The sequence below is a fragment of the Chaetodon trifascialis genome, chromosome 1 (genome assembly GCF_039877785.1).
Source record: "Chaetodon trifascialis isolate fChaTrf1 chromosome 1, fChaTrf1.hap1, whole genome shotgun sequence".
NCBI classification, from domain to species: Eukaryota; Metazoa; Chordata; class Actinopteri; order Chaetodontiformes; family Chaetodontidae; genus Chaetodon; species Chaetodon trifascialis.
Genome location: NC_092056.1, coordinates 10,887,454 through 10,912,366, shown reverse-complemented (window position 1 = coordinate 10,912,366; position 24,913 = coordinate 10,887,454). Strand labels below are relative to the sequence as shown.

At 42.2% G+C, this 24,913-nt stretch overlaps 1 protein-coding gene across 2 annotated transcripts; it reads right to left on the bottom strand.

The window, feature by feature from the left end:
- Positions 1-553: 553 nt before the first annotated feature.
- Positions 554-18,410, bottom strand: tpp2 (tripeptidyl peptidase 2). 2 transcript variants are annotated; one of them, XM_070959245.1, is made up of 29 exons: positions 18,138-18,410; positions 17,079-17,207; positions 16,777-16,872; positions 16,320-16,424; positions 16,071-16,195; positions 15,780-15,943; positions 15,349-15,503; positions 15,184-15,260; positions 14,967-15,094; positions 14,485-14,733; positions 14,255-14,370; positions 13,973-14,144; positions 13,686-13,843; positions 13,514-13,590; positions 13,317-13,423; positions 11,125-11,279; positions 10,825-10,941; positions 10,623-10,723; positions 10,442-10,538; positions 10,221-10,358; positions 9,886-10,130; positions 8,192-8,270; positions 6,550-6,588; positions 5,962-6,113; positions 5,767-5,863; positions 5,506-5,636; positions 4,499-4,751; positions 3,998-4,117; positions 554-3,854 (listed from the first exon to the last, which is right to left on the bottom strand). In XM_070959245.1, exons 1-29 carry the CDS (start codon positions 18,300-18,302, stop codon positions 3,765-3,767), a joined length of 3,837 nt encoding a protein of 1,278 aa, XP_070815346.1. In that variant the 5' UTR covers positions 18,303-18,410; the 3' UTR covers positions 554-3,764. The 2 variants fall into 2 exon arrangements, with proteins under 2 accessions (XP_070815346.1, XP_070815354.1); XM_070959253.1 differs by lacking the exon at positions 6,550-6,588.
- Between the last annotated feature and the right edge of the window lie 6,503 nt (positions 18,411-24,913).

Below are 24,913 nucleotides of genomic sequence, written 5' to 3'. Positions count from 1 at the left end.
AGCAGGCCTCCATCATGATTTTTGCTCCTGATTTTAATCCAAGAGTATCTGCCAGTTCAGGGAATATTCCCCAGAGGTTCTCTTAAGGTTAGATTTGTAAAGCAGAATGTAGTTAGCATTGAAACAGGCAAGTTTAAAATTTTCATTTAATACTATAATTACACAGTGATTATTCATATATGCACTGCTGCACTTCTTTTAAATTTTTTTTTTTTACTATTATTCAGTGGGTTTTTTTCCATATTATATGAAACATTCTCTGTTCTATTTTCATCTTAATTTTATCTTATTTTTACTATCAAGGGGGGTTTAATTTTTCATCTTATTTTATGTTAATTTTCTATCTGTTTTTATGCTCATTGTCTTTCTTATGTGAAGCACTTGGTGCAGGTAATTTCCTTGTTGTAAAGTAATTTGAGCTGCATTTCTTGCATGAAATGTGCTGTACGGATAAAGGCTCTTCTTTCTTGCAAGGCTGCAAATGATGTGAAATTCATATTACAAAACCCCCAAAAATTGCTGTACAAGAGACAACCAGGACACTTCACTTCTTCCAAATCATTTTTATTCAGTGTTTTCCTTGATTGTGACATAATTCCATGTGACCACAAAATAGTGACAGTAACTCGAGTCTTTCCCACATCATCAAGAGAACGGGTATAAAATAATACTAATAAGAGCATACAACCTAATCCCATAACATTCTGGAAAATATTGGCATTTACTAGATATTATGACTAGAATTATAAACACTCAACACTAGAAGAAGCATTTCTGAAATGTTTCCTGACACCAGCAGAGTGAGAGCGACAGAGGTGCCAGAAGTGGACGGTACAGTCCTGTGATGAAAGTTAAGGCCATTATCGGAGAGACTGTCATTGGCAACGCGTACTGTAGACAAACACGGGGAAAGAGGAGGAAAAACGATGAAAATAGAGGACACAAAAACAAGAAAAAATAAACCAAACCCAACTCTGCACTCTGAGAAGCCCGTGCTGAGGCAGCTGCAGACAACGCTACAAGTCGCTGCTAAAAAACGGAAACACAAGGTGCTCTCACCACCGGGTAAAGACGAGCTGTGACGACTGATTCGCTGCGTATGCACGTCCCAGAAAAGATTATTAACTCCCGTGAGGACGAAAGGCCTCGGCTTCAATGCAGCTGCACCTTCTGTTTGATCGCATGACGATGAATCCGTTTCCTTCTTCTATTCAACAGTCATGTTCGATTTCAGCATTTTCATTCTCAGCCTTTCATACTTCATTTGATAATGAAAGCAGCTCAACATGGGAAAATCATTCTTTGGTTAGACTGATACAGACCGACAGGAAATCGCACTCGTGCAGATCGACGAGCTATAAAGGTTGAGAATCACACCTAAAAAGATAGAAAGTGAGTATGTAGTTTGTCCCTTTAGTATGGTCCTCTGGCACTGAAAACAATCAGCCACGTGTCCTCGTCTGTGACATGAATCGGGTGAGATATTTGAAACGACCATACCAGTGTTTTTGAAGGTTTTAGCTCCTTGATGAAAAATCATGTATGCCTGACACATCTGCTGACCATTAACAAAAGCATGTAGAGCACTTTTACAGTTTCAGATGCACTTTTCCTTAAACTTGCTCAAACTCCACCGGTTTCTTTCAAGTTGTATAATTCACAGTGAACATCAAGTCCGCATTGTTCTTTTGTCAAAGCTGCATTATTTTTGGAGAGTAACGCACTGAAATGACTTGGATTAAAGAAATCCCCTGAAAATGTTTCCAATCTCTAGTATTTCTCTATTACGCTTAATATTCACAACTACACCAGCACCAATCAAAGTTAAAGTTTGGAGAAAAGTTATTATTGATCAATTTTAAAAATTCAGCTGATCTGCCCTATCGGGACAGTGTAGGTGTGGTTTGACAGTGGCAGCCCCCAAAATATCACTGCATTTGATTGCAATGGTGCTCAAAAATCTGCCTGCACCACCTCAATAGTGAGAAACACACAGACCAAACAGCACAAACAGCAACCTCTCGTGGAATAATGATGATGCTCTGACTTGGCCAAAATATTGTGCACTCAGGTAGGACCCCATCGCTCATCGTGCAGACTTCACGTTCCCTGTGGATTTTTACAACTCAGGCCAATGTTTGCCTGGTAGAAACTAACATGATATGCAAAATGCTTAGCTGTGAGGTCCATGTGATTGGTAGGAAATCAGATGAAACATGTGAAACCAGTGGCATGGTCCTTTAATGTAAATAAGGTACCTGAAGAAAAAGAAAAACTCATGCGTAACCTCTCTAAATGGCTATAATTTCAGTTCTGTTGGGGAGAAAATGTTCATGAACACAAAATATGCTGACAGGTACATGTAAAGTCACTCACAAACACACATTCATGAGAACAAGAGTCAATATCGTCACAATCTTGTCTGGGATTAAAAATCTTTCAAATTGAAACAAACTAAAATCTGCTTCCAAATAAAACTAGTTTTCTTCCTTACATCCTAGAAGACATGCATATATGCAAAATACATCAATTAGAATAATATTTGTATTATATACCTATTGCATCTTAATATTTTTTATGTTACGTGTGTATGTACATTTTTCTGTGACAATGTGTACAAATGCAGTATTCTGAATGCTGCAGAGAAACGTCTAACACTGCGTGAACACTTTACAACAACATCTGATCTGAACATCCGAACGCTGCCCGTAACTGCATCTGTTATGTGAGTGAGGTCTGTAAGAAGGTCGTCAAATGCGCCGCTCAGCAAACAGCAGCACGAAGTGGGTGGCCGACAACACCTCTGGAGGCAAGCAGAAGCACTCAAAGTGTGTTCATGGCTTAGCATCAACCTGACAGGTCACTGACGGCCTGCAGGCAGTGCACGGACACGGCGCACTGCTGATGTGAGCTTTAAAACCGCATTTGACACCAAAAGCTGATGGGTGAAATGACTGCAAGCGGCTGCCTGTTGACTGACGCTACTCATTGTGCAGCTTCTCCTGCATGCTGTGTTTCACCCCATCAGAAAAGCTAAGGTACATGTAGGAAGGCACCTCAACACTGGTTTGTGTTCTGAGACTGTGTACACGAGTCAGAGCCTTAAAAAGACAAACAAGACTAAATGTTAACTTTATCAACCCAGCCTGGCTGGAACAATCAAAAGATGAAGAAAAGAAGATGCAAAGTTCTGTCCAAGCCTCCCTTTTGAGTCAGGGGTCAGGCGAAGTCAGCGTGCCCTTGTGTGTGAAAACACAGTGCAACAGCAAGTCCTCCTGTCATCTCATTCACATTGAGCTTTCCTGCTGTTCTGAAAGTGAGTCGATGGGGAAACAATTTTCTTAAAGACTAGGGATGCATCCCTGGAGTCCACACTGGCCCTCTACTTAGTATTTACACTGAAGAATTAGGTTATTTATATGATATGGAGTCTGGACAGCTGAGGATGGTTGCATGTGAAAGTCTCCAAATATGTAGATGACACCAAAATAAAGGACAACGGCCAACTAAGCGCTGAGCTTCAGGATCAACACACCTTGGCCTTCAACGAGACATTTAAAGACGGGATGAATTCGCCTTTTAAGGTGTCGAGTGCATCAAACCATTTTGACTCGCCGTTATCCTTCATTTCGGTGTTCGCCTACATCTACGTCTGAAAAACCGGATGCATAGACCACGTGACCCTGAGGGACATGATATTGAAGTTACCATGTAGTGGACCGTGTATGGCCATGCTGCTCATGCGTGTGTGTGCGCATCTTTGCCTAGAATGGTGTGTAGTCTGCGGGGTACATGACAGGGAGCCAGTTCTCGCTGAAGGTGGCGCAGTGCGTCCACCGGAGGTGTCGCATGAGCTGGAAAAGAAGACACAAAAAACAGGAAGTCATTCCAAAATGATGTTTTCTATTATTGTGCTCAGTTTTTGGAGAGTGAGCAGCCAAACACTTCTGGTAAAGATCTTGTGTTGAACAGATATCTGCCATCGCTGCTCTCTTACCTGGATGCAGTTCTTCATGTTCTCTTTGCTGGGCTTCTCCTCCACCATCTTTGAGGCATACTTCAATGCTCGGCCGTACATCTTGTTCACAAGAGCGTGCTTGTATGAAAACATCAACACCTGGGCAGCAGAGAAGACAGGGGACAAGCAAAAGACATTCGCTTAACACTTGTGGAATTAATACAGAGTGGTTAGCTGAATGGTGACGCGCAGTATATCCACTAAATTGACATTTCCTCTGAATCACAGAGCTCCACTGTTGACCAAAAGCACACCGGAGAGCCACTCAGAGGCGCTGGATGACATGCTCCTTCATTACAGAATAAAACATGGGCACTGTACTCAACCCCTCCTACACCATTCTGCTGCTGTAACACATTAATCCAACAAAATGTGCATGTTTTAAGTCCCCCCTTGGCTCTCACTTGGCATATATATTCCCATCAGACAGTCATTATTATAACAGAACACTTCAGCCCTTCCTCCAAACATTTCGCTCACCTTGGAGTCGGTTAACTCGGCCCACTTCTGAACCTCCCAAAAAGTATCCATCAGAGCTTTAGCCAGGTTGTGCGGGGTGTCGTCAGAGCTGGTGGCCACCTGTTCCACAGATTCCACCTCTGTCGCCATCTGACCAGTGGTGACGGCACTGGCGCCGTCCTGTGCCGCAGGTGGCAGCAGGAGCTGGTCAGCCAGAGCGCAGCCCTTCCTGCACAGGGCGTCCAGCAGAGACGACTTCTGCTTCTCCATGTCACTGAAACACAGATTTTATACAGTGAAGGTGGGCTGCCTCGCCTGAAACAAAGACCACGTCGGCTGACAGCATAAAACAATCAATACGCGCAATTTCACACTTCACACTGCTAATACCATACATTTAAAGGTAGACTACGTAAGGTTAAGCACTGCTTGTTGGTAAATGCTAAAAGGAAGTCCAACCGAGAGCCACCAAACAAACTAATGTCACTTACACAGCAATATCTTGCATAGGTTTGCTAATATTAGACACCATAAGATACATGTCAACTAAATAAGGCTGTACAACAAAACCCCCGATTTCACTGAAATAAGAAACTGTGTTTGCTCCTTATGCATTAAACTCCTCTGTGAGAAACAGAATTTGTTATTTCTTCTTCCAGAACACACACTGTCGCTTCAAGGCGTGTGGAGGCTGTCAAATACTGAAGAACATGATCACGAGGTGAGATGTGTCAGGTTCTGGGCAGATTACCACCTCGGCTAAACTGTGCTGGGGGAAACCCTGCCACTGCATCAATGAGCTCATGTCCTATGCTTGATAATTTTCTAACTGCACAGAATATTGTTTGCTATCACATGTCTGTAATGTTCAACGCATTCAAAGGATATGTTTTAACAGGTCGCTGTAATATATTTTTTCTGTGGAAACCGCACTTTTTCCTCCTGCTCGCCTCTTTATGATCGTATATTCCTGGCTGAAGGAGCCTAATGTTCATGTTTCTAATATGCTATCCTTCAGTGAGACATACGTCTTGATAGAGGCGGCGTCAGGCCGAGGGTCCGCCTTCATGGTGAGGTAAACAGCCAAGGCAGTCTGGTCGATCTGGGAGATGACGATGTCAGCTGCTGACAGCACTTCCTTGAGACGTTTTAGACGCTCCTGAACACAAACAAAAGGAGAAAAAAGAGTGTGAGTGGAGGCAGCTGCATAGTTAACACTCCGACATCCGAGCTGAATCCTGTCAGAGCTTCCTCCATTTCCCCTTTCTCTTGCTGAAGTGTACCATCACCTTCTCAGAGTCCAGCTGGTGAAGTCTCTGCACATGCAGCGGAAGGTAATCTGAGTAGTTTTCCCTCAGTTCATCATAGACGGAGCTGGAGTCCAACCTGAACAGCAAAGAGAAGAACGTGTGGGACGTTACGAGAGTGAAAAGGTGAAACAAGCAACGTGTTGCTGAGCAAAGGAGGCGAGCTACTGTGCACACTTTGTCATCCACTGAATCTTTAAGTCTCTCATGGCCTCGGCGAACTCCTCCTTCACGTCTTTCTCTTTGTCTCCGTCCTTGTCCTTCTCCTTCCCTCCGTTCTTTGTTTTGTTGGGAGCCGGGATTAAGTGGTAGACGACTGGAACAATATCCTGCACGAACACACAAAACAACAGTACAGTGGAAAACCTGACTCTTACTGTTCTCAATCAGCATCCCACATTCTCACCCTCTTCCTACCATTGTCATGTCCTATGACTCCAAACTCCTCCCCTCTCTAAATCACTTCAGAATTAATTTTTAATACTCAGTTACATTAGTTTGAAGTCGTGCTTATTATCAGTTGATGTTGATATTTGTAGATATATTAAGAATTTTACTGACCACCAGAAAAGTCTGACTACTCTACAAGAAAATAAATGCCTTACATCTAGTCTGTTGCATATTTCAGTACAGCAATATTGACATGCTTTGATATAAGTAAAGAAGATATAACAAATCCCATCTTAAGGTAAGGAATAAGCCATTTCCTGATGGTAGGAGAGCCATGGACCCTCTGTTGTACAGTGTTTCTAGCTCATCCAGTACCTTTTTTAACTTTCCTTGTCGTTTTGCAGAGGCCTGCCCCTGGTGGTCAGAATAACACACAGTAAGGAAGAGACAACACAAGCACACCAAAAAGGATTCTCTCTTTCTTCATTTTGTCTTTTACTTTCACTCAGCGACTGTAATCCACCTACCTGTCACACTTACACAAAAAATGGCAAAACAGTGGTGTAAGCCTTGTTGCTGACAAGCTCATATTACTATCTAACAAATCTGATTGTTTGCCCTACATCTGCTCTGCCACAAGGGTTAAGCTCTGCATCTTCTCGCAGTACTGAAAGCTACAGTTAAATATATCAAGAGGGTTGTAATTAAAATTCTTCTGTGTTTGAGACAACACACAGTTAATACAGCAATGCAACGTGAAATGATATGAAAAACATAGGAAAAAAATACTGATTTGCAAATGGGTGCTGATGTTTCTACTGGAAGATCTTTGCACTGGAGCCACTGAGCAAAGCAAGTTCATCCAAAGACACGAGAAAGCTGTTAAAAGAGGAGGAGCACCTGCAGCCTGCGGAGCTGGTGAGAAGAAGCTTTCAGAAACAAAGCATTTGCCATTGTGTTGGTCCCTCAAGTAAATGCATGTTCTTTTGCTCGTACACCTCACCTCAAGTAGCACATTCTGTGATAATTACCATTTGTACCATTTACTTCCCTCTGAAGACAACATATGTGAACATTAGGGCTGGGTTTGCGTCTGTAGTGCACACATGTATGGGAAAACTGTGCAGAAAGTGCAGAAAGCGGAGAGCTTCTTTGTTCAGATAGTGTCTGAATTCAGTCACAATTTTGTCCTTTATAAACCATTTTATTTAAAGAAAGTTGTTATGTTGACTTCTTCTGTTGAATGGAAAAAAGTTGAAGTTGAAAAAGATGCTCAGATTTCTCAAAGCAAGGTTTAAAAGCAATGACAGGACAGCTCCTTCAAAAAGAAATGAAAACAGCTTGATCACCCCCTAGTGGCTGGCTGCACTAACACTGAATAATACCCAGCCCTAGTGAGCATATGGTACACAACCTGAAGCAAAGTCACCTTACACAAAATTCTTGTTTCCTTCATCATACCCAATCAATATTTCTCCTGAAAGCCAACAGTGAAAACATGGTCCAGGAGCCGCTGACTGGCCAACAGATTTTTGAATAAACATATTTGCCATGTACTGAACCAAATGGCAGAGATCTGGCAGAGGTGACAGCATGAGCAACATCAAATTGTGTTTTTGGACTGACAGCAGAAGCATGTGCAAAGGCAAAGGAGCGGAAAAAAAAGGCATGCAGTAACAAAAAGGACAGCAACCAATTTGAGAAACAGCAGACCAGACTCAGGTCTGAAGGTGATGAGAGAGAAACTATACAGAAAACAGAATATAACGTAACGTAATAAGCTTCACCCCTGATCCTCAGGACCACCAACGACTTCTGGCTTTTACTTAGTGAGAGAATTTCATATTCTAACCAGATGCTATATTCTGCAGTGCTTTTTTTTCGTATTTACACAACAATGGCCAAAAGTCCCAGATTAGAAGAGGACACTGAAAAATACTATGATGTAAGATCCTGAGGAGCAGGACTGATCACTGCTCTGGAGGACAGAGACCGACAACAAAAAAGGGCCACTCACTGCTTTCTTGCCATACTCGCTCTTGGGGACGACCAGAGAGCCAGAAAGATAGCATCCTGGACTTGCCCCCTTTGGGATCCTGAAGAAAAGAGAGAAACAAAGGAAGAACAACAGCGATAGGCAAAGGCAAATTTATTTGTATAGCACAATTCATACACCAGGCAAATCAAAGTGAAGCATAAAAATACATTAAAATCATACATTTCAAAGAAAGAAAGAAAGAAAGAAAGAAAGAAAGAAAGAAAGAAAGAAAGAAAGAAAGAAAGAAAGAAAGAAATTAGAGGAGAATAGAAAGATAAAAATAAAATACATTTAAAAGAAAATTAAAAACAGAAGCCAGTAAATGACAATAATTTAGCATTTAGAATGATTAAAATCATTGAGCAGATATATTTACTTTAAGTAAAAGCTATAGCAAATAATAATGTTTTCAACCCTGATTTAAATGAGCTGACAGTTGGTGCAGACCTCAGGTGTGCAGGGAGAATGTTCCACAGGTGAGGAGCATAATAACTGAAAGCTGCTTCACTTTGTTTGGTTCTCATTCTGGGAACACACAATAGACCTGTCTCTGATGACCTGAGAGGTCTGGATACTTCATATGGAGTTAATAAATCAAGAATATATTTTGGTCCTCGACCATTTAATGCTTTGTAGACCAACAGTAAGATTTTAAAGTCTATTCTTTGACTCACAGGAAGCCAATGTAGTGATCTGAGGACTGGTGTGATATGGTCCATTTTTCTGGTGTTTGTAAGGACTCGTGCAGCAGCATTTTGAATCAGCTGTAGCTGCCTAATTGATTTTTTGTTTAGGCCAGTAAAAACTCCATTGCAATAGTCCAACCTACTGAAAATGAATGCATGAACAAGTTTTTCCATGTCTTCTTTGGACAGACATCCCTTAATTCTGGTTAGATTTTTCAGGTGCTAGTAGGCTGATTTGGTAATCAGCTTTAAATGGTTGTTAAAATTCAGGCCAGAGTCAATAATTACACCAAGATTTCTGGCTTTATCTGTTGTTGTCAGTGACATGGAGTTAAGGTGAGCACTGATCTTTGACCTTTCATTTTTGGGGCCAAATATAATCACTTCTGTCTTATCTGCATTAAGCTGAAGAAAATTCTGGCACATCCACTCATTGATTTGATGAATACACTCACTCAGTGAAAGGAAGGGACTGTAGTCATGTGATGACACAGAAATATAAAGTTGTGTATCATCTGCATAAGTATGATAAGAAATATTATGATGCTCCATAATCTGAGCTACGGGCAACATGTAGATATTGAAAAGAAGTGGTCCGAGAATGGACCCTTGTGGCACCCCACACATCATCTTTTCTCGTTCAGACACATGCTCACCAATTGACACAAAGCAGTCTCTATCTTGTAAATAGGATTTGAACCAGTGTAGTACAGTGCCAGTAAGTCCCACACACTTTTCCAGTCTGTCAAGAAGTATGTCATGATCAACTGTATCAAAGGCAACTGAATCATAGAGATGAATATGACCTAGGAGTAAATTAAAAATAATTTAATCTTCTATATTTCTGTAAGGGTTCTGCTGTTCTGTGATCAGACACCAATCAGACTCAGCTAACTAATTCAAGTTAAGCTCTTTTTTTTTTGTTTAGCAAGTCCTTCTGTAGGATTCGACAAAATAAGAGGAAACTCCATCATAAAAGTGACTCACTTGTCGTCTGGTAGGGCCGTGACAAAGAAGGGCTGTGTGGCGCCCGGGCACAAGGTGACAGAGTTTGCCTTCTTCTTGGACATGAGGGCAGCACGGTGTGTCTCGTAGACATCTAGACTGAGTGTGGTGGACAGACGGTGAGAGACCACAAATGGTAGGTCCTTAAGGCGCTCCAACTCGCTGGACTGCTCATGACGGACCTGCAGGCGCACAGTGTAGTCCCCCTTCTCCAGCTTCAGAGAGTACTGGAGAGGTAAAAGAGAAGCAGGGGTGATGGGGTGAACATCTGGCAAAGAAAACATGCAGGGGCAAGATCTTCATGTGGCTCAGTGTACCTGGTGTGGGTAGGCGTCCCCTGAGCCGAGCAGTCTCTTGTTCTGGTCGAACAGCATCCAGAGCTGACTGTCAAACTCAGACTCATACAGCAGCTCACACAGCATTGGACAGCTGGGGGTCACCTCCCCACTCTTCGGCTGAAGACAGGGCAAACGATTAAACACACATGCAAACTGAAAAAAGATCCTCTCATTCAAAGGGCTGATGGTGTTGGCGGTACCTGGTGAAAGCTGTAGGTGAGGACAATCTCGTAGAGTTGTCTGTTATTTGGCAGAATGTCCCTCACTCCCAGGGCTTTTATCTTTGAACTTAAGGGCCTAAAACAACAACAGGGAACAACAATGAACGGTACTGACATGGAACAAGACAAAACAAACATGTGTGTGAGAGTGTGCGGCTACCTCAGAGGCTGAACCCAAGACTTGAGGGTGATCGTTGGGGACACCTCCTCGTACCTCAGGGGCGATGACACGTCAAAGCTTGTTACTCCCTCTGAAGCATGCTGGGAAGAAGCAAATTAAAGTTACAAACAGAGAGCCGATACCGTCTGGGCCGTAGTTTACGTGTCAGCGTTGCTAATCTTTGCTTCTATGTTCTTCTTACTATGTGCAGGGGTGAAGGGGAAGTGTTCAGTCCATGGAATGAGATGCTGTAGTCTACTGTGACATCACCCAGGCTCGCCCACCAGCGTGCGATGCACAGCTCTACTACCCTACCTGACTGGAGAGGAGACAAAAAACAGGAAGACATTAACTCACTATTGTGTCATTTTTATATGTGCGCATCTAAGAAATGAAACAGCAGATGACAAATAGCTTTTTTAAGCTGATTGGTATTTTACAGAAAGACTTATGACTTAAATCCCAGTCAAATAAAGGTATATTACAAAAGAAATATACTTACCAGCACAGGGAAAGCCTCAGTTAGTGAGCCTCTTTCCAACAGTGAAGAGAACTTATAGAACTCATTCGCTCTGTACGCTCTCTGCTTGACCAGGTGCACCGCGTGAAGAACGAACTTTGACGACACATCTCCCGAATGAGAGGTCAGTGTGATCTCTGGAGGAGGGAGAGAGGGAGACAGAGAGAGAGAGTTATTTCAAGTCACATCTCTCACTACTGACTGTTGAGATGTAGACATCAGAGTGTCCACCGTCATGTTCTTTGTTTACATGAGGCGATTTTGTATAGTGGTGGATGTGGCAAAAATAACAGGACTTTCTGCATATTTACAGATAAATGCAGTTAACTTTCCACTTTAATTGAGGAAGAGGCATCGGAATGTACTACAGAGGTCACTGCAACATACTCCAACACTCCCACAACAAAGACCCTTCCACCGCCTGCTGGTTTGGCATGCTCTTCAATTGTGTTTTTGCTTTTCCATGTGAACATACGGCATTTTTATTGGACTTTAATAGTTGTAACTCACAGCATGGATAATTTACTGTGTAAATGTATATTTTAATTGCACAGTAAAATTATATAGGTTTTCCAAACATAAATAGTTTCAACACAAAACCAAATGACTGTGATTCAGGATCAGATTTATCATTGTTATCTCCAGGTGAGTGTGCTGTGTTGTGCTTTCTTACTTACTGGCTTAAAGTGACTAAAAGATTAAGTGTTTGTTTAAGGGTTGAGAAGATTCTCCTACTTCTTGGATTAGCTGGAAAATACATTGTCACAAAGCTGAAAACAGGGCAGTTTGTCTGAGCTCATGAAAAGTTGCCTTTTTAGAGATATATGGTTCTCACAGGACAGTGATCCCACAAAGATATGATGATCTTCACAGAATATGATGCACCGCTATGGATTGAACTACCCAACTGTACTTAAAGTAGTTAAAATTAGCTCAACCTTAGATAGAAAACACTGATTGTGAAGGACAATGTTTTTCTTCAGAATTGAGTCAAGCATAGAGGCTATATTCACGAGCTGTGTCTGTCTTTTTCTTTGAGTTGGTTTGTAAAACAAACAGCCGACAGTGGCGCTGATTCAGTGGATTGTGAGCTATAGTTTCACTGGTAAACACACAAACCCCAAGAGGAGCAGTAGGCCGGGCAGGAGGGACTGCGTTTACCAGGAAACTATGGCTCACGATCCGATGTATCTGCTAGCTGTTGGTTTTACAAACCAACTGCAACAAAATAGACACAACCAGAGATACTGGATTGGAAATACAATAGACACCACCAAGAGATAACAGTGATGAGCCCAATCTTTAATTAGGATCGTTGGGTGAAATAAAGATGCTCCACTTTCTTTCACTCCCTGCTTGAAGCCAGGCTGCTGTCCTTCTCCCTGTTGTCTATTGTTGTATGGATTGAGATGTTAGGTTTTCTTGTTTTAGCCTTTTTCCAGCACAGACTGTGGTTCCCTCAGCTCGGGTGAGGGAATGTCACCACCTGCTGGCGTAGCTACTAATGGTGCCTCACATTTCTGGATGTTTTTCTACAGATCTGCTGTGGTGCAACTTGGACAAAATTATGCAAACAAATAGGAGGGAAGCCACAAATGCCACACAGCCCACAGACTGACAGGAAGTGACCTGCAAATATGCAAAATCTGTTTGACATCTACAAATGGATACACAAATGCGTGATATCACTTCCACGTGTTTTTTTGTGTTGACACCATTTACATTTGTAAAATTTACACACAACATAAAAAAAATACATGTTTGTGGATAGTGAAGTATTTGTAGATGATGGTACACATTTGTGGATTGCCTTCTGTAGGTTATAACTTTTGAAGTCCAATATAAACTTCCAAATGTGTGGACAGGATTTTTTTTAATTTTTGAGTATGAGAGAGAAACTCTGTTAAAAAAAAAAAAAAACTATGCACATGTGACTTAGGCATAAGTCAGCAAGGCAGAAAGACTGTGGGAGGAACAATCTACACTGACACCAAGGGATGCTGCATGTACATTTCTTTAAAACACAGGAAATAAAATTTCCCAAAAAGGTCATCAAAGTGCAAAAATGGAACAACTGATAAGCATTAGCACTGAATCCTGCTGAGAACCCACTTGACAAATCAGTGAGGACAAACTTGACATCTAAACTCCTGATCACACACAGAGACACTGACCTGCCCAGGAGGCTCCCTGAGGAACGGTGATGAAGTGGCGTCTGATCTGGCCTGGTCTGAAGTGGATGTCTGTGAAACAAACTTCCTGATTACGACTATCTGTCACTCTGTCAAATGGAAAAGAGAGCAAGCTGTCAGACACACACAAACCAAAAAGAGAGACAGCAATTAACTGGTAGCATGATGAAAAAACGTACTTGGCAGGGATAATAACCGTGATTGGAACTCTGAATAGGGGGCCGCAGGTAGGTGCTGCTGTATCATAACCGCAAACCTGAAAAAAAAACACACATTCAAAGTGACTGGATCAACGTTAAAAGACTCAGGAACAATGTACATTTTTTCTCTTACACTCTTTACTGTCCCTACCTCAGTGTAGTGCACTCCTTCTCTCAGTCCCACAGGATCGATACGGACATTGACATGACGACACTGGTTCATCAGCTCTAGATGGGAGGGACACTGGACCCACGGGGCAGCACAGGTGAGCGCCAAGTGCAGCTGCAAGGAGATTCGCTCAGAGTTTCCTGTGACAGATGTTAAAAGAAGGTAGGTGATGTAAAAATAATGAAAACACATGTCTAAGTTTAAATAAAATGCTGTACAAGCAAACATAAAAAGCCTGTGATGACTGTGCTATGACGTCTGAACATTACCTGTGTTCTCTGGGAAGATGGGTTCAATTCCTACTCCGTGGTCTGAGGGTGAAAGAATGTGGGCTGGGTCCCTGAGGTAGATGCCTTTCTGTGTTCCCACACTTACTGAGAAGCCTAGGTGGCTTGTGGGTAAAGAGGCGTGTTGAGTGAGGTAGTCTAATGCCTTATCCACCTGAGAGGAAGAAGGGGACTATGTTACTGGACAAATGAAGTAACAAAACACTTGCAGTAAAAACAAAAGAACATGCTCGGGCTGTTACATGAGACAGAAGAAAAGGTTACCTGGATTATTCCATGGCCCTGTGCAAACACCTCTATGTCATCAACCTTCAGAGCTGTGTTTTCCAGCGCTCTCCTCACTGCAGGAACAGAGGGACTGATCCCATTCTGCTTCAGTCCTTTAATAACACAAAAATCACACCCAAGCATCAGATTTGTGTTCACACACACACACACGTCCATACATGCAATATATCCCCACGCCTGTTATCAGTCCATGAGCCTGGACACACCTGAGAGGATTAGTGCGATGCCTCCACAGGCATTAGGGGATGACATAGATGTGCCATTCATCAGCTGGGTACCACGGAGAGTCCAGTTGGGTACAGATGCAATGGCACCGCCAGGGGCACTGATGCTAACCCCCAGGGCCCCGTCTGTACTTGGGCCCCTGGACGACCAGGTGTACTGATTGGGAGGCAGCTTCTCCCTCAGGGAGTACTCTGCCACCATCATGTCTGGAGTCACATATGCTCCAACTCCTAGGGAGAGGATAGAGCAAGAGTTACGGCACGTGTGAAAGAAAATTAGTTGATATAAATTAGGGCTACACAATTTACAAATCTTTCCTGCTGTGAATCTCCAGTGTGATCAGCTAACTATGTCAGTTACATGCTGCTTGAAGGTGCAGAGTTGAATGATAACCACTAGACTGGAGATGCAAAAAAAGAAAAAAAAAAAAAAAAAAAAAAAAAAGTGTCATCAGCATTTGCACCTATGACACTGCTGGTGGTCCCCCCCGGGCAGCCGACTGTGGAGAGACACGGGCCATTGTTTCCAGCACTTGAAACAAATATCACGTTGTGTTTCTGTACAGCCTCTGTGATCACCTCGCAAATCCTCCTGGAAGACAAATTGACAAAAATCAGCGACAGTGTGCCATAAAAAATAAACCCACACAATCACACGCACACCCCCGGTGCAACACTTACCCTGAATTGGGCCAGTGAGTGGCTTCTCCATAGCTATAGTTAACCAGGTCACACTTGTAGTTGATGACTTCAATCATCTGTAAGTGACAAGAGAGATGAAAAATTAAAAAGTGAGGGAAAAAAAAGCAAAGTACTAATTTATATTTCACAGTGTGGGCAATATACCGCACGGATGAGGCCTGTGCCTGTCTCCATGGTGCTGAGACGGGTGTCTCCAATCTTCAGAGCCAGGATTTGGGCACCGGGGGCCACACCGTTGCGCTCAGGTTCCTCCGGGAAGTAACCTGCTGCAATGCTTGCCACATGTGTCCCATGAGCCCCTTTAAAACCACACAAGCATGTTAGGCTGGAGAAGACACTGTGGGCTTCTACACATTATGCAGCTTTAACTGGCGAGGCCGCCATTACACACACTAAGCACTTTGTGTATCAGTTGTTTATCAACTGACTGAATCATAAGAAGACTTGCTTTGGACTGTTCTGTCTAAAGTGCAATGTTTAAACCAGAATCAAATTCCTTGCATATGCACACATACTACACATGCCAATAAAGCTGATTCTAATTGATTCTGATAGTGTGCTTTGGGATATCTTACCTCCACTGGTGACGATGCAGAGTGTGTTTCCCTCATCATAAATATTTACAGAGTAGTTAAGCATCTCAGCATTTCCTAACGTGGCATACTCTTGTGTCTCTTTGTAAGAGCTCAGCACAGTGCACTGTGACAGCTCTCCACACTCTGAGGTGTCTACTACAGCCCTAGAGAGAACAAAGATTACAGGCAATGTGAAGGATTACATATAGTATTGGTAAACAGTAGTAGATAGTGAAGAGAAAAGGTAAGAAAATTTCATGCAAAAGGAGGAGAAGGGTTGGTATGGCTTACCTCCATGTGACGCCATCATGCCAAAGCACACAGTCATATACAGGGCCAGGATCACTGTACTTCTTTTCTAGTGATGCCAGCAGCTCCGACTGACTCTGCAGCTCTTCCTTCTGTAACTTCTCCATCTGTGGAGGATGCATGTGGGAGAGACAGATAAAGAGAGAAATCAGGAAACACCACATTTCTATGACTAGCCAATGCATACAAACACTGATGAGTACACAGAGAATTCAAGTTTGTAGTTCTGACCTGCGTGGGTGTTGGGTGAGAGAGGTCAAACTCTTCTGTCTTGCGAGACACCTCAGCAAGTGCTGCTCTGTGTGCTGGGTCCCACATCTTCTCCTTTCGCTCTTTCTAGAGGACAACAGTGGCATAACAATAGAAGTAAAATAAATACCTACAGAGGGTGGCAAGCCAATACATTTTCTTTCATTTTATCTACAGGATTCTTGTTATACCAGTCTGGATTAAGTTTATACTAAGCAGTAACATTGCTATAAACCTATAAACTGCTATCAGCGTGGACAGGACATACAGCCACACCTAAGCGTCTAAGCTAAGCACCTAACTACATCTAAGCTTCGGGTTATCAGTCCCCGTGCACCAAGCACTGCGAATACATCACCAGAGCACTAAACTCTGCACAAAACTGTTGAAAATCAAATCAAGACAGGCCTTGTACAATAATAATGTCATGTCATCCTACCTGTATTCTTTCTTTAAGAGCCTTAGGGAAGAACTCATAGCCATTTTTAACTCCAATGCGATACTTCCCTGATGGATTGACCCAGGCAGGAGGGATCTGGAAGACATAAAAAGACACAGTGTGAGACAAATATGAAGAAAAACACATTAAATGCAGAGTTAATGATCTTGGACCACGGAGAATCAATGAAAGAAATAACAACACAGAATTTCAGATGTGGGACGATACTTGTAGTAGAATATTTCAGCTGTTTTTCATTCATCTTTTTTATCAGTCTTAATAAAAAAAAGGTGTCTACTCACCTTAAGTGTTCTGCCAGAGAGGCCAGCGATTGTCCCATCTTTCGGTTCTGCCATCGTGGTCATGTTCACGTCACCGCTGCCTGTTGTATCGATGATGTCGATGATCTTTGGCTTTCCCTCAGTTGTGACCTAAACGCACCGTAATGAAGGAAGAAATCAGTGGTCAATTAAGAAATTCAGGCTCAAAAGATGCAAAACACATATTCAGGAACTTAAAGCGAACAGGGAGGACTGATGATATCATTAAAAAAATCAGCCTGTCATTCTGAATCTAAACGCTGAATCTGGGTAATGTACAAACTATCCTTAAGTGGGAATAAACTCTTGATAAAGTCCCCGCTTGAAGTCCCCGCTTATGCGTTTGTTTACACACACTGAAGGGGTCAGATTCAGTCCTTTTAAGCACGACTGCAGCAAGGTGCCATGTGGTCGAAAAGAAATGGCTGACCTCAATTTAGTGGAAAGATGTGCCAACTACAGACATACCTGTAGGGAAATTGGCAGGTTCTTCTTAACTGACATAGTAGCCATCTTTAGGCTAACGAACTCGATTCCAGTGTGACTTGGCAGTTAGCACGGAGGTTTGTTAGCTACGTCTTATTAACCGACAGCTGAACTAAGATGTTAGTTTAACTACTATTAATTTAGTTACAACAGCCAAATTATATTTCACCAACTGGCAGGACAAACATAAATTAATGAGGAGGATGAAGAGGACAAATTCAGCTGTTCGGTGCCAGGCTAACATGCTAGCAAGTGTGCCAACCAGCTAACGTCAAGTATGTTTTGGTTCGAGTAAGTCTTGCACCAAAACATGATTTGACAGCAGGAGAAAAAACTTACTGCCAATTACTCTGTGTTGATTTGGTTGTCATAAAAGCTGTGAAGCTGACTGTCATATTTGTTGTGTTTATCTATCGATGCTAGCAAGCTAACTAGCAGCCGTTACCGTTATGTGACTATTAACGTTACAAGTTGTGTGAATGAGTTGGGCCTTTAGCTTTGCTAGCTCACACCAGCTAGCTCGTAGCCAACGTGAGGCAGCCCAGTCAAATTTACCTGCATGCCGGGGGCCCCGGGATCCACGCCGGTGTCGAGGATAGCAATGAGCACTCCTCGGCCATCGTACTCGGGGAACCTGGTGAGATAAGACGTGGCGCCCGTTTCTTTCTTGGGGAGCAGCCCGTGGAAGGGGAACGGTTCTTCGGTAGAATGAGCAGCCATGATCAAAAGAGCGACAATGAAAACAAAGCAGCGAAATGGGGAAAAGAGTGACACAGTGGGAGAGACGGGGAGGAGAGCTGTTTAAAGGGGCAGTGCGGGTAACGCTGCACAGCCACATTTACATGCAACTTTTATTCATCAGGCCTGATCGTGTCGTTTCTAATGTGTGAACTACCCCACTCTTACTTCACATTTTATTGCTGATCATACCTGAATATCCAAGTCTGGCATATCTAGCAGTTAAAGCCTGGACCCTGAATCCTCAGGGGCCCGGGGGCCCACGGTCACCATGTGCCAGTTTATCTGAGACAGTTTGCTGAAACTGAAATTTGTTTGGATATAAGGACCTTTTAAAACACTTTACTCAATACAAACTGCAACAACAGAGGCCTTACATTGAAAGTGTAAGATAATGAGTGACGGTCTTGTAAAACTGCTGCTAGGGGCCACTTACTAATTTGCCCTGTGTTTAACAATGAATTTCACATGAGCTGTCAGCTGAACCATCTGCTGTCTTTGAACTTCAAGAATTAAATAATTAACTGGCAGCATAGAGAATCATCAGGAGATGTCAGAGCTCAGGAAATACAATCTGCTTATCTAGTAATCAAAGCCCAGAGGGCAATGCTTGCAAATTTCCCGTTCTTGATAATGCACACACTAAAAAAATCTTCCATGTAAGCCTCCCATGGTGCAGACACACAGGTGAATCTGTGGCTGACTGATTACACATTGCCTCAGGAGTTTGCCACCCCGTAGAAATTGCAGTTGTACAGTAGTGCAGTAGTGCAGTAACATTTACCTCACTCTATTTTTGGAGATGTAATCTTTGTCATTTTGGTGACATCGTTTTTATTTTCAGGATGGCTCCAACCAAACTCAGATGGACTTCTAAATTCATCCATTGCTCGAAGCTTCAAGATCTTGATTAATTTGAAAAGAACTAAAATTATTATAGCAGCTTTCTGTAATAATGCAACAGTTACAAATATATTACACTGTGAACATTTAGCCAAAATTGTAACAATATAAAAATCTCTTTACTGACACGTATTTCTAAACACACAAGTTATTGCACTCTCTAAAAACTCTCTCTCCTTATTGCTCACTCTCTGACAATTATGAGTAATGATTTTCTGTGTTTTGTCATTTGGTGCAACTGCAGCTGTCACTGACTGCGGCTCTCATTTCAGAATAAATGAGAAACTGCCTTATTTGCATCAGACCAATCTAAGGACAAAATTAAGACTGGCATAAAAACTACAGACCAGTCCAAAATGTATGTGAAACTGGCCCAGGGCTTCTATCTCCATCCTGTAAACCCAGTAGTTGGGCTCACAGCCTGACAATTGCACAGCAGGTGGTGCTATAATACTGACAGTTATGTGATTCCTGCAGTCAAGACTCTGTGTTCCTTGCTAAACTGCAGTCGTTCATGCTAAAGTTAGAAATGCTGCTGCTAAACTGAAGTCATTCATGATAAAGTCTAGTGATGCTGCTGCTAAACTGAAGTCATTCATGATAAGGTTCAGCAATGCTGCTGCTACAATTCAAAATAAGTGGAGTAGGTAGGGACAGCACAATCGGCACTGATGTCAAAAGATTTCAGGTCATCTAGTCTTCATGCAAATGTCTGTCCTTTGAAGAGCAACTGCTTGCACCAGTCACAAGCAGAGCATGCACTTTATAGTTACGTACTTCAGATTTGATTTTATGTATAATCTTATATGTTTGGAAGTTTTTCTTGTATTTAAGTGGCTTGAAGGATGGAGCTCATCACACCCTCCAAACTATTAGAATAATAAAGCAAGCAAACATAAACAAGGATTTTTTTTCTTAGTGTGAGGAAGGTTTATGTTTTTGAGATACAGCGTTTGCTGGTGGCCCCAGGTCACTGTCCCAGGTCGACTCTGCTTATACCGTATACTGCACCATGTGTGCTTCCTTTGAAGAAGAAGAAGAAGAAGAAGAAGAAGAAGAAGAAGAAGAAGAAGAAGAAGAAGAAGAAGAGGGAAAATCCCCTTTATTTGTCACACAATGTTACATGCACATGCACACACAGGCCATGCAATTGGTGAAACTTGTCCTCCGCATTTATCTTATCCTGGTCACCCTTCCTCCATGGCAGACCAGGAGCGGTGGGCTGCCATCCGACCGGCGCCCGGGGACCCAGTTCCTGTTCGTCACCATTGGTCAGTTGGTGATCTTCTTGCATGTTTTTAGTGGGGGTTTAGGGGGGTTTAGTGGGGGTTTTTAAGGAGGAAACCCCAGGTGAACACGGGGAGAACATGCAAACTCCACACAGAAAGGCCCCTTCCTCGAGCAGCAGGCACTGTAGGCATGGTGGAGGACATGCCACAGCCCCCACAGCGGGATTCAAACCAGGACCTTCTAGCTGTGAGGCGACAGTGTTACCAATTTTTTCCACCGTGCCACTCAGTATCTAAACCACAGATCACTTTTGACTCCAGATTTGAACTGAATCTTATATATAAATAAACTGCTTTTTTCCCCTCATTTTCAATCAGAGACAGTTTGGATGCATGTTTGGATCACTGGTTTAACTGAAAAGGAAGGAGCAAGAACTATCAGCATATCTGCATGTGTTGCTCATTAGTATCTCTGTAACCCCACTTCTGGCCTACGGCATGATTTCTGCTTTTTGTGTTTTTATTTTGTACAGATGCACTGTTGAGAATAGGGGAAGGTGGAAACAATCAAATCAAAAATAACAAATCTGATCAACATGGATGTTCTGCTTATGTGAGTTGGGTATATTAAAGATAAATATGCACCCAGAGATGTTCAATGAAAGTTTTACTGGTGTTTTGTTTTCCACAAACCAAATTACATGCATTCTTCTGAGATTTGATTCATGCTCTGTTCATAGAGATTTTGCTTTTTTCCATAATACCAGGATTAACTTTGCACATGTCAATCGCCATCTGTTCGACTCAGTACTCTCTGTCTCTCACATGTACTGCATCCATATGCATATGTACTCTGTACATTACAATGTGTGCTTGTACTACAAAAAAAATCACAAGCCACAGCAGGGAGGGTTAGTTGTAAGTCTACTGTTATTTTAAGTGCGGCAACGCCCTCAAACCCTGCACTGGTGGCTGGCTTGTGCGTAATAAAACAACAGTGAGCATCCTTCCACTAATCTGATTAGAATCTGCATCTGCTGTCTCTTCCTCTTTCTGTCAATGGCTCTGCATTGTCACGAAGACACATATAAACATATGCACATGCTTGCACAGGCACTGTTTGATGCTATGCTTAGGCCCATACGTGAACACATATCCTGTTCAATTTTTGGCTCAAGATAAATTAAGACGTCCAAAATATAAGGGGCATCTCTGTTCCTATGTTTTATAACATTAACACATATGCATGCGCGCGCACACACACACACACACACACACACACACACACACACACACACACACACACACACACACACAGGCTTGTGGTTTACCACAGGGCGTAGCCACTTTAGCTAAACTGAAATAAAGCCTGTCATAAAGGTCTTTTAAAGCATTATTTCCCTATGTGATGCTGTGCATACAGCTACAAAAACCTGTTCTCTCCTCCCTACCCTACATGTTTTGCTTGCATTTATGATACCACTTTGGTTGTATGTCGTGATAGTGGCAACCCTTGACTCTTGCATTGTAATCTTATGGTGATTTGACTGATGTTACATCTGTGCATGCAAAGTTACAGTCAAGACAAGAGTTCTCAGTTTACCCTCTGGCCTAAATCAATTTTGAATGACGTTAGAGTGCCAAGACTCCCATCTTGCAACTAGCTGCACAAATATGCAGCTGGCAGGATGTGGCCAGCATAAAGGACCTACATTATTACTGTTGCCCCCATGCTGTCACTAAGTGTGTCTTCTGAATGAACTTGTTTTCAAAGTTTTTTTTTTGTACAATATGGGTAATGCCATGGTTATTATCTATGAAAATAGAGTTTGAGAGGAGACAGTCAAAGGCAACCTGTTGTTAAATGTGCTACTGATATGCACCACAGGCACAATATGTATATCCAGTCAGTGGTGGAAAAAAGCACTTAGATATTTTATTTGAATAAAAGTAAAATGCAACCAAACATGTTGCCTTCGAAAAAATGTGCAGTTCATTAATTTTGATGAACTGATGCATAGGCAGCATTTTATTTTGCAGCAAGCCAAAAAGACTGGATTGAACTTAAGTACACTTACTTCAAAATTTTACCCAAGTATGGTACTTCAGTAAATGCTGTTAGTTACTTTTCACCACTGAAGACTGAAGTGACAAGGAAATGAAGCTGTCAAATAATATAGTGGAGTAAAAAAAGTCCAGTGTTTCCGTCTGAAATGTACAGGAGTAGATGTATAATGGAAAAACTCAAGTATAAGCACTTCAAATTTGTACTAATAAGTGCTCTGCTTGAGTAAATATACTACCACTACTGCATTCAGTTAGCTATAGTACACGTCAGGATTGTTGCAGTGTGTAATGTCTCTGGGTCTAACAGGCTAACGGTAGCGATGAGACATGTAACCTAATTAGATTTAGAGCTATTCTAAAGGAGTCACAGCTAATCCTGACGCTGGCCAGCAGCAGAAGCACTGCAGCAAACTGTCGTTCCTGGTAGAGAGGCTGTCCGACTGTTCTTTGGTCCCACATCTCCGCTGGGTTGGGCTCGGCCAGCTGGGTTTGTAGAGTGTTCCAGACCAGAGTCGAGCTATTTTGAGGAATGTGGTCATAGTGATCTCAGAGGTGTGGCCCAATAGGCTCAAGTGTGGGCTGATGATGACCCTGTGCCTTTCACCTGAATGGATCTTAAATCCTGGCCAGACATCTCTCCCACAGGGCAGGACAGCACCTTGTCTATACTTCCATCTGTTAAATTTGGCCCAAGATCAGTGTCAACAGGAAAACAGGGACCACTTCTTACTTCCAGGTTGTTTGTTCTTTCCAGGTTATTCTTTCCATGGGTCCATTAGCTCTTTTATATCTGTCACCAAGATAGTTTGATAAGAGTTTGGTGGTGATTCAGATAAATTAATGGCAATTTAATTATATTTGTGAAAACTGTGCAGAGTAGATAACAAAAATAATGAATCCAAAATATAAAAAAAGTTAACTTACTTAATTGCTAAGTAAAGTTGACATATGCTGTCTGTTTATGGAGTAAATTTAGGTTGTTTGAGTTGATGAAATGTTACCAAGAATCACCCAGTAATAAGCTGTGAACAAATTCTTTTTTTTCTTCCTGCATTTTACCTTACTTTTCCATTACCATAAGGCCATATTGTAAAAAAAAGTAAATAAATATCCTGACTCGACCCAAATTCCCATTTTTCTGTATGAAATATAGCGGCCAATTCGTTTTAGGCTCCAGAAGCCAAAGCTGATGCCTGTGCACTCTCCCTGAGAAAGGCGACACTTGTGACAGATTTTAGAGCATATTATCGAATGCTGTGTCCTCAGAGTGTCTGTGCAGCCATTGAATTAGGAGCAAGGCTAATCTTTGCTCATTTACAGCCTGTGAAGCTCAAATCATGGGAATAGCAACAGATCTTTGCTCTACAGAAATAACAGAGTAAAACTGTTTCGTTGCTTCATCCATCTGCAGTCTGATGTAGGAAATAATCTGGGGAGACCGACAGTCAGGCCATGCTGCTGCATGTGGGGCCCATAAAGGGGGAGTAACCCTCACATTCAGTGGACGGCCACAGATGATACATTGCCAATTCTCAGAGAGGGAGGGGACAAATAAAATGCTGATGTATAGCAGTCTGGTGAGCTGCTTTGCCAGTGGCTCCAATTATATATTTTTTAAATCATTCAACATTAGGAGCTAGGTGTTGTCAATTCAGAGTCTGGCCATCCTCCTGACTGAAGCTTATGTATGAGGGGCAATTCATGCCATAGAGAAGCAGGAACGTTGGAGTGAATATTTGAGGGGTGATTAATGCCAAGGAGCTGGAAGAGGAGAAACGTTTCCACCCACAACACTTATGCAGCTATTTTTATAGTGATTTGGTATGTCAAATATTTGAACATGACAACATAGAGACATGTTTGTTGGCATGCTGGTTTTTGCAGTGGATGGTGTTTTATGTGCTGGTAACTGCTGCCAAAGTTGTAAAATCTGAAGCTGCTTGAAAGCATATTGCTCTTGCGATGAATTGAGGAGATTCACTTTTAATGACAAATCAAAAATAAATGTTTCATTAGTATACAGACTGTGGCCTTTTGGCACTTGGCATCCTGACCTACACAGGGATACTAACTCTAGTTCTCATTTACACAGTCGTGATGGTCAAACAGAAAAGAAAGAAAGTTCATTTTGTCAACAATTATTGATATAAGTGGCAGGCTTGAACAAATCTAGAACATTTTCCCAATTAAAATTAAATTGTTTTCACTTTAAAAGGCCGTAGGTGATCAGTATTTACATTATTACAGCTTATTCTAGCAAAAATGACATATAAAGTACAAGATGCATGAGGGTTTTGAAAGGAAATCAGGGAAGCAAAACAAACAAGTGAATTTGCCAAAGCCCATCTTGCTCTCTAGTTCACTCTCAATGTCCTTTTGTGTCTAAAAAGGGTT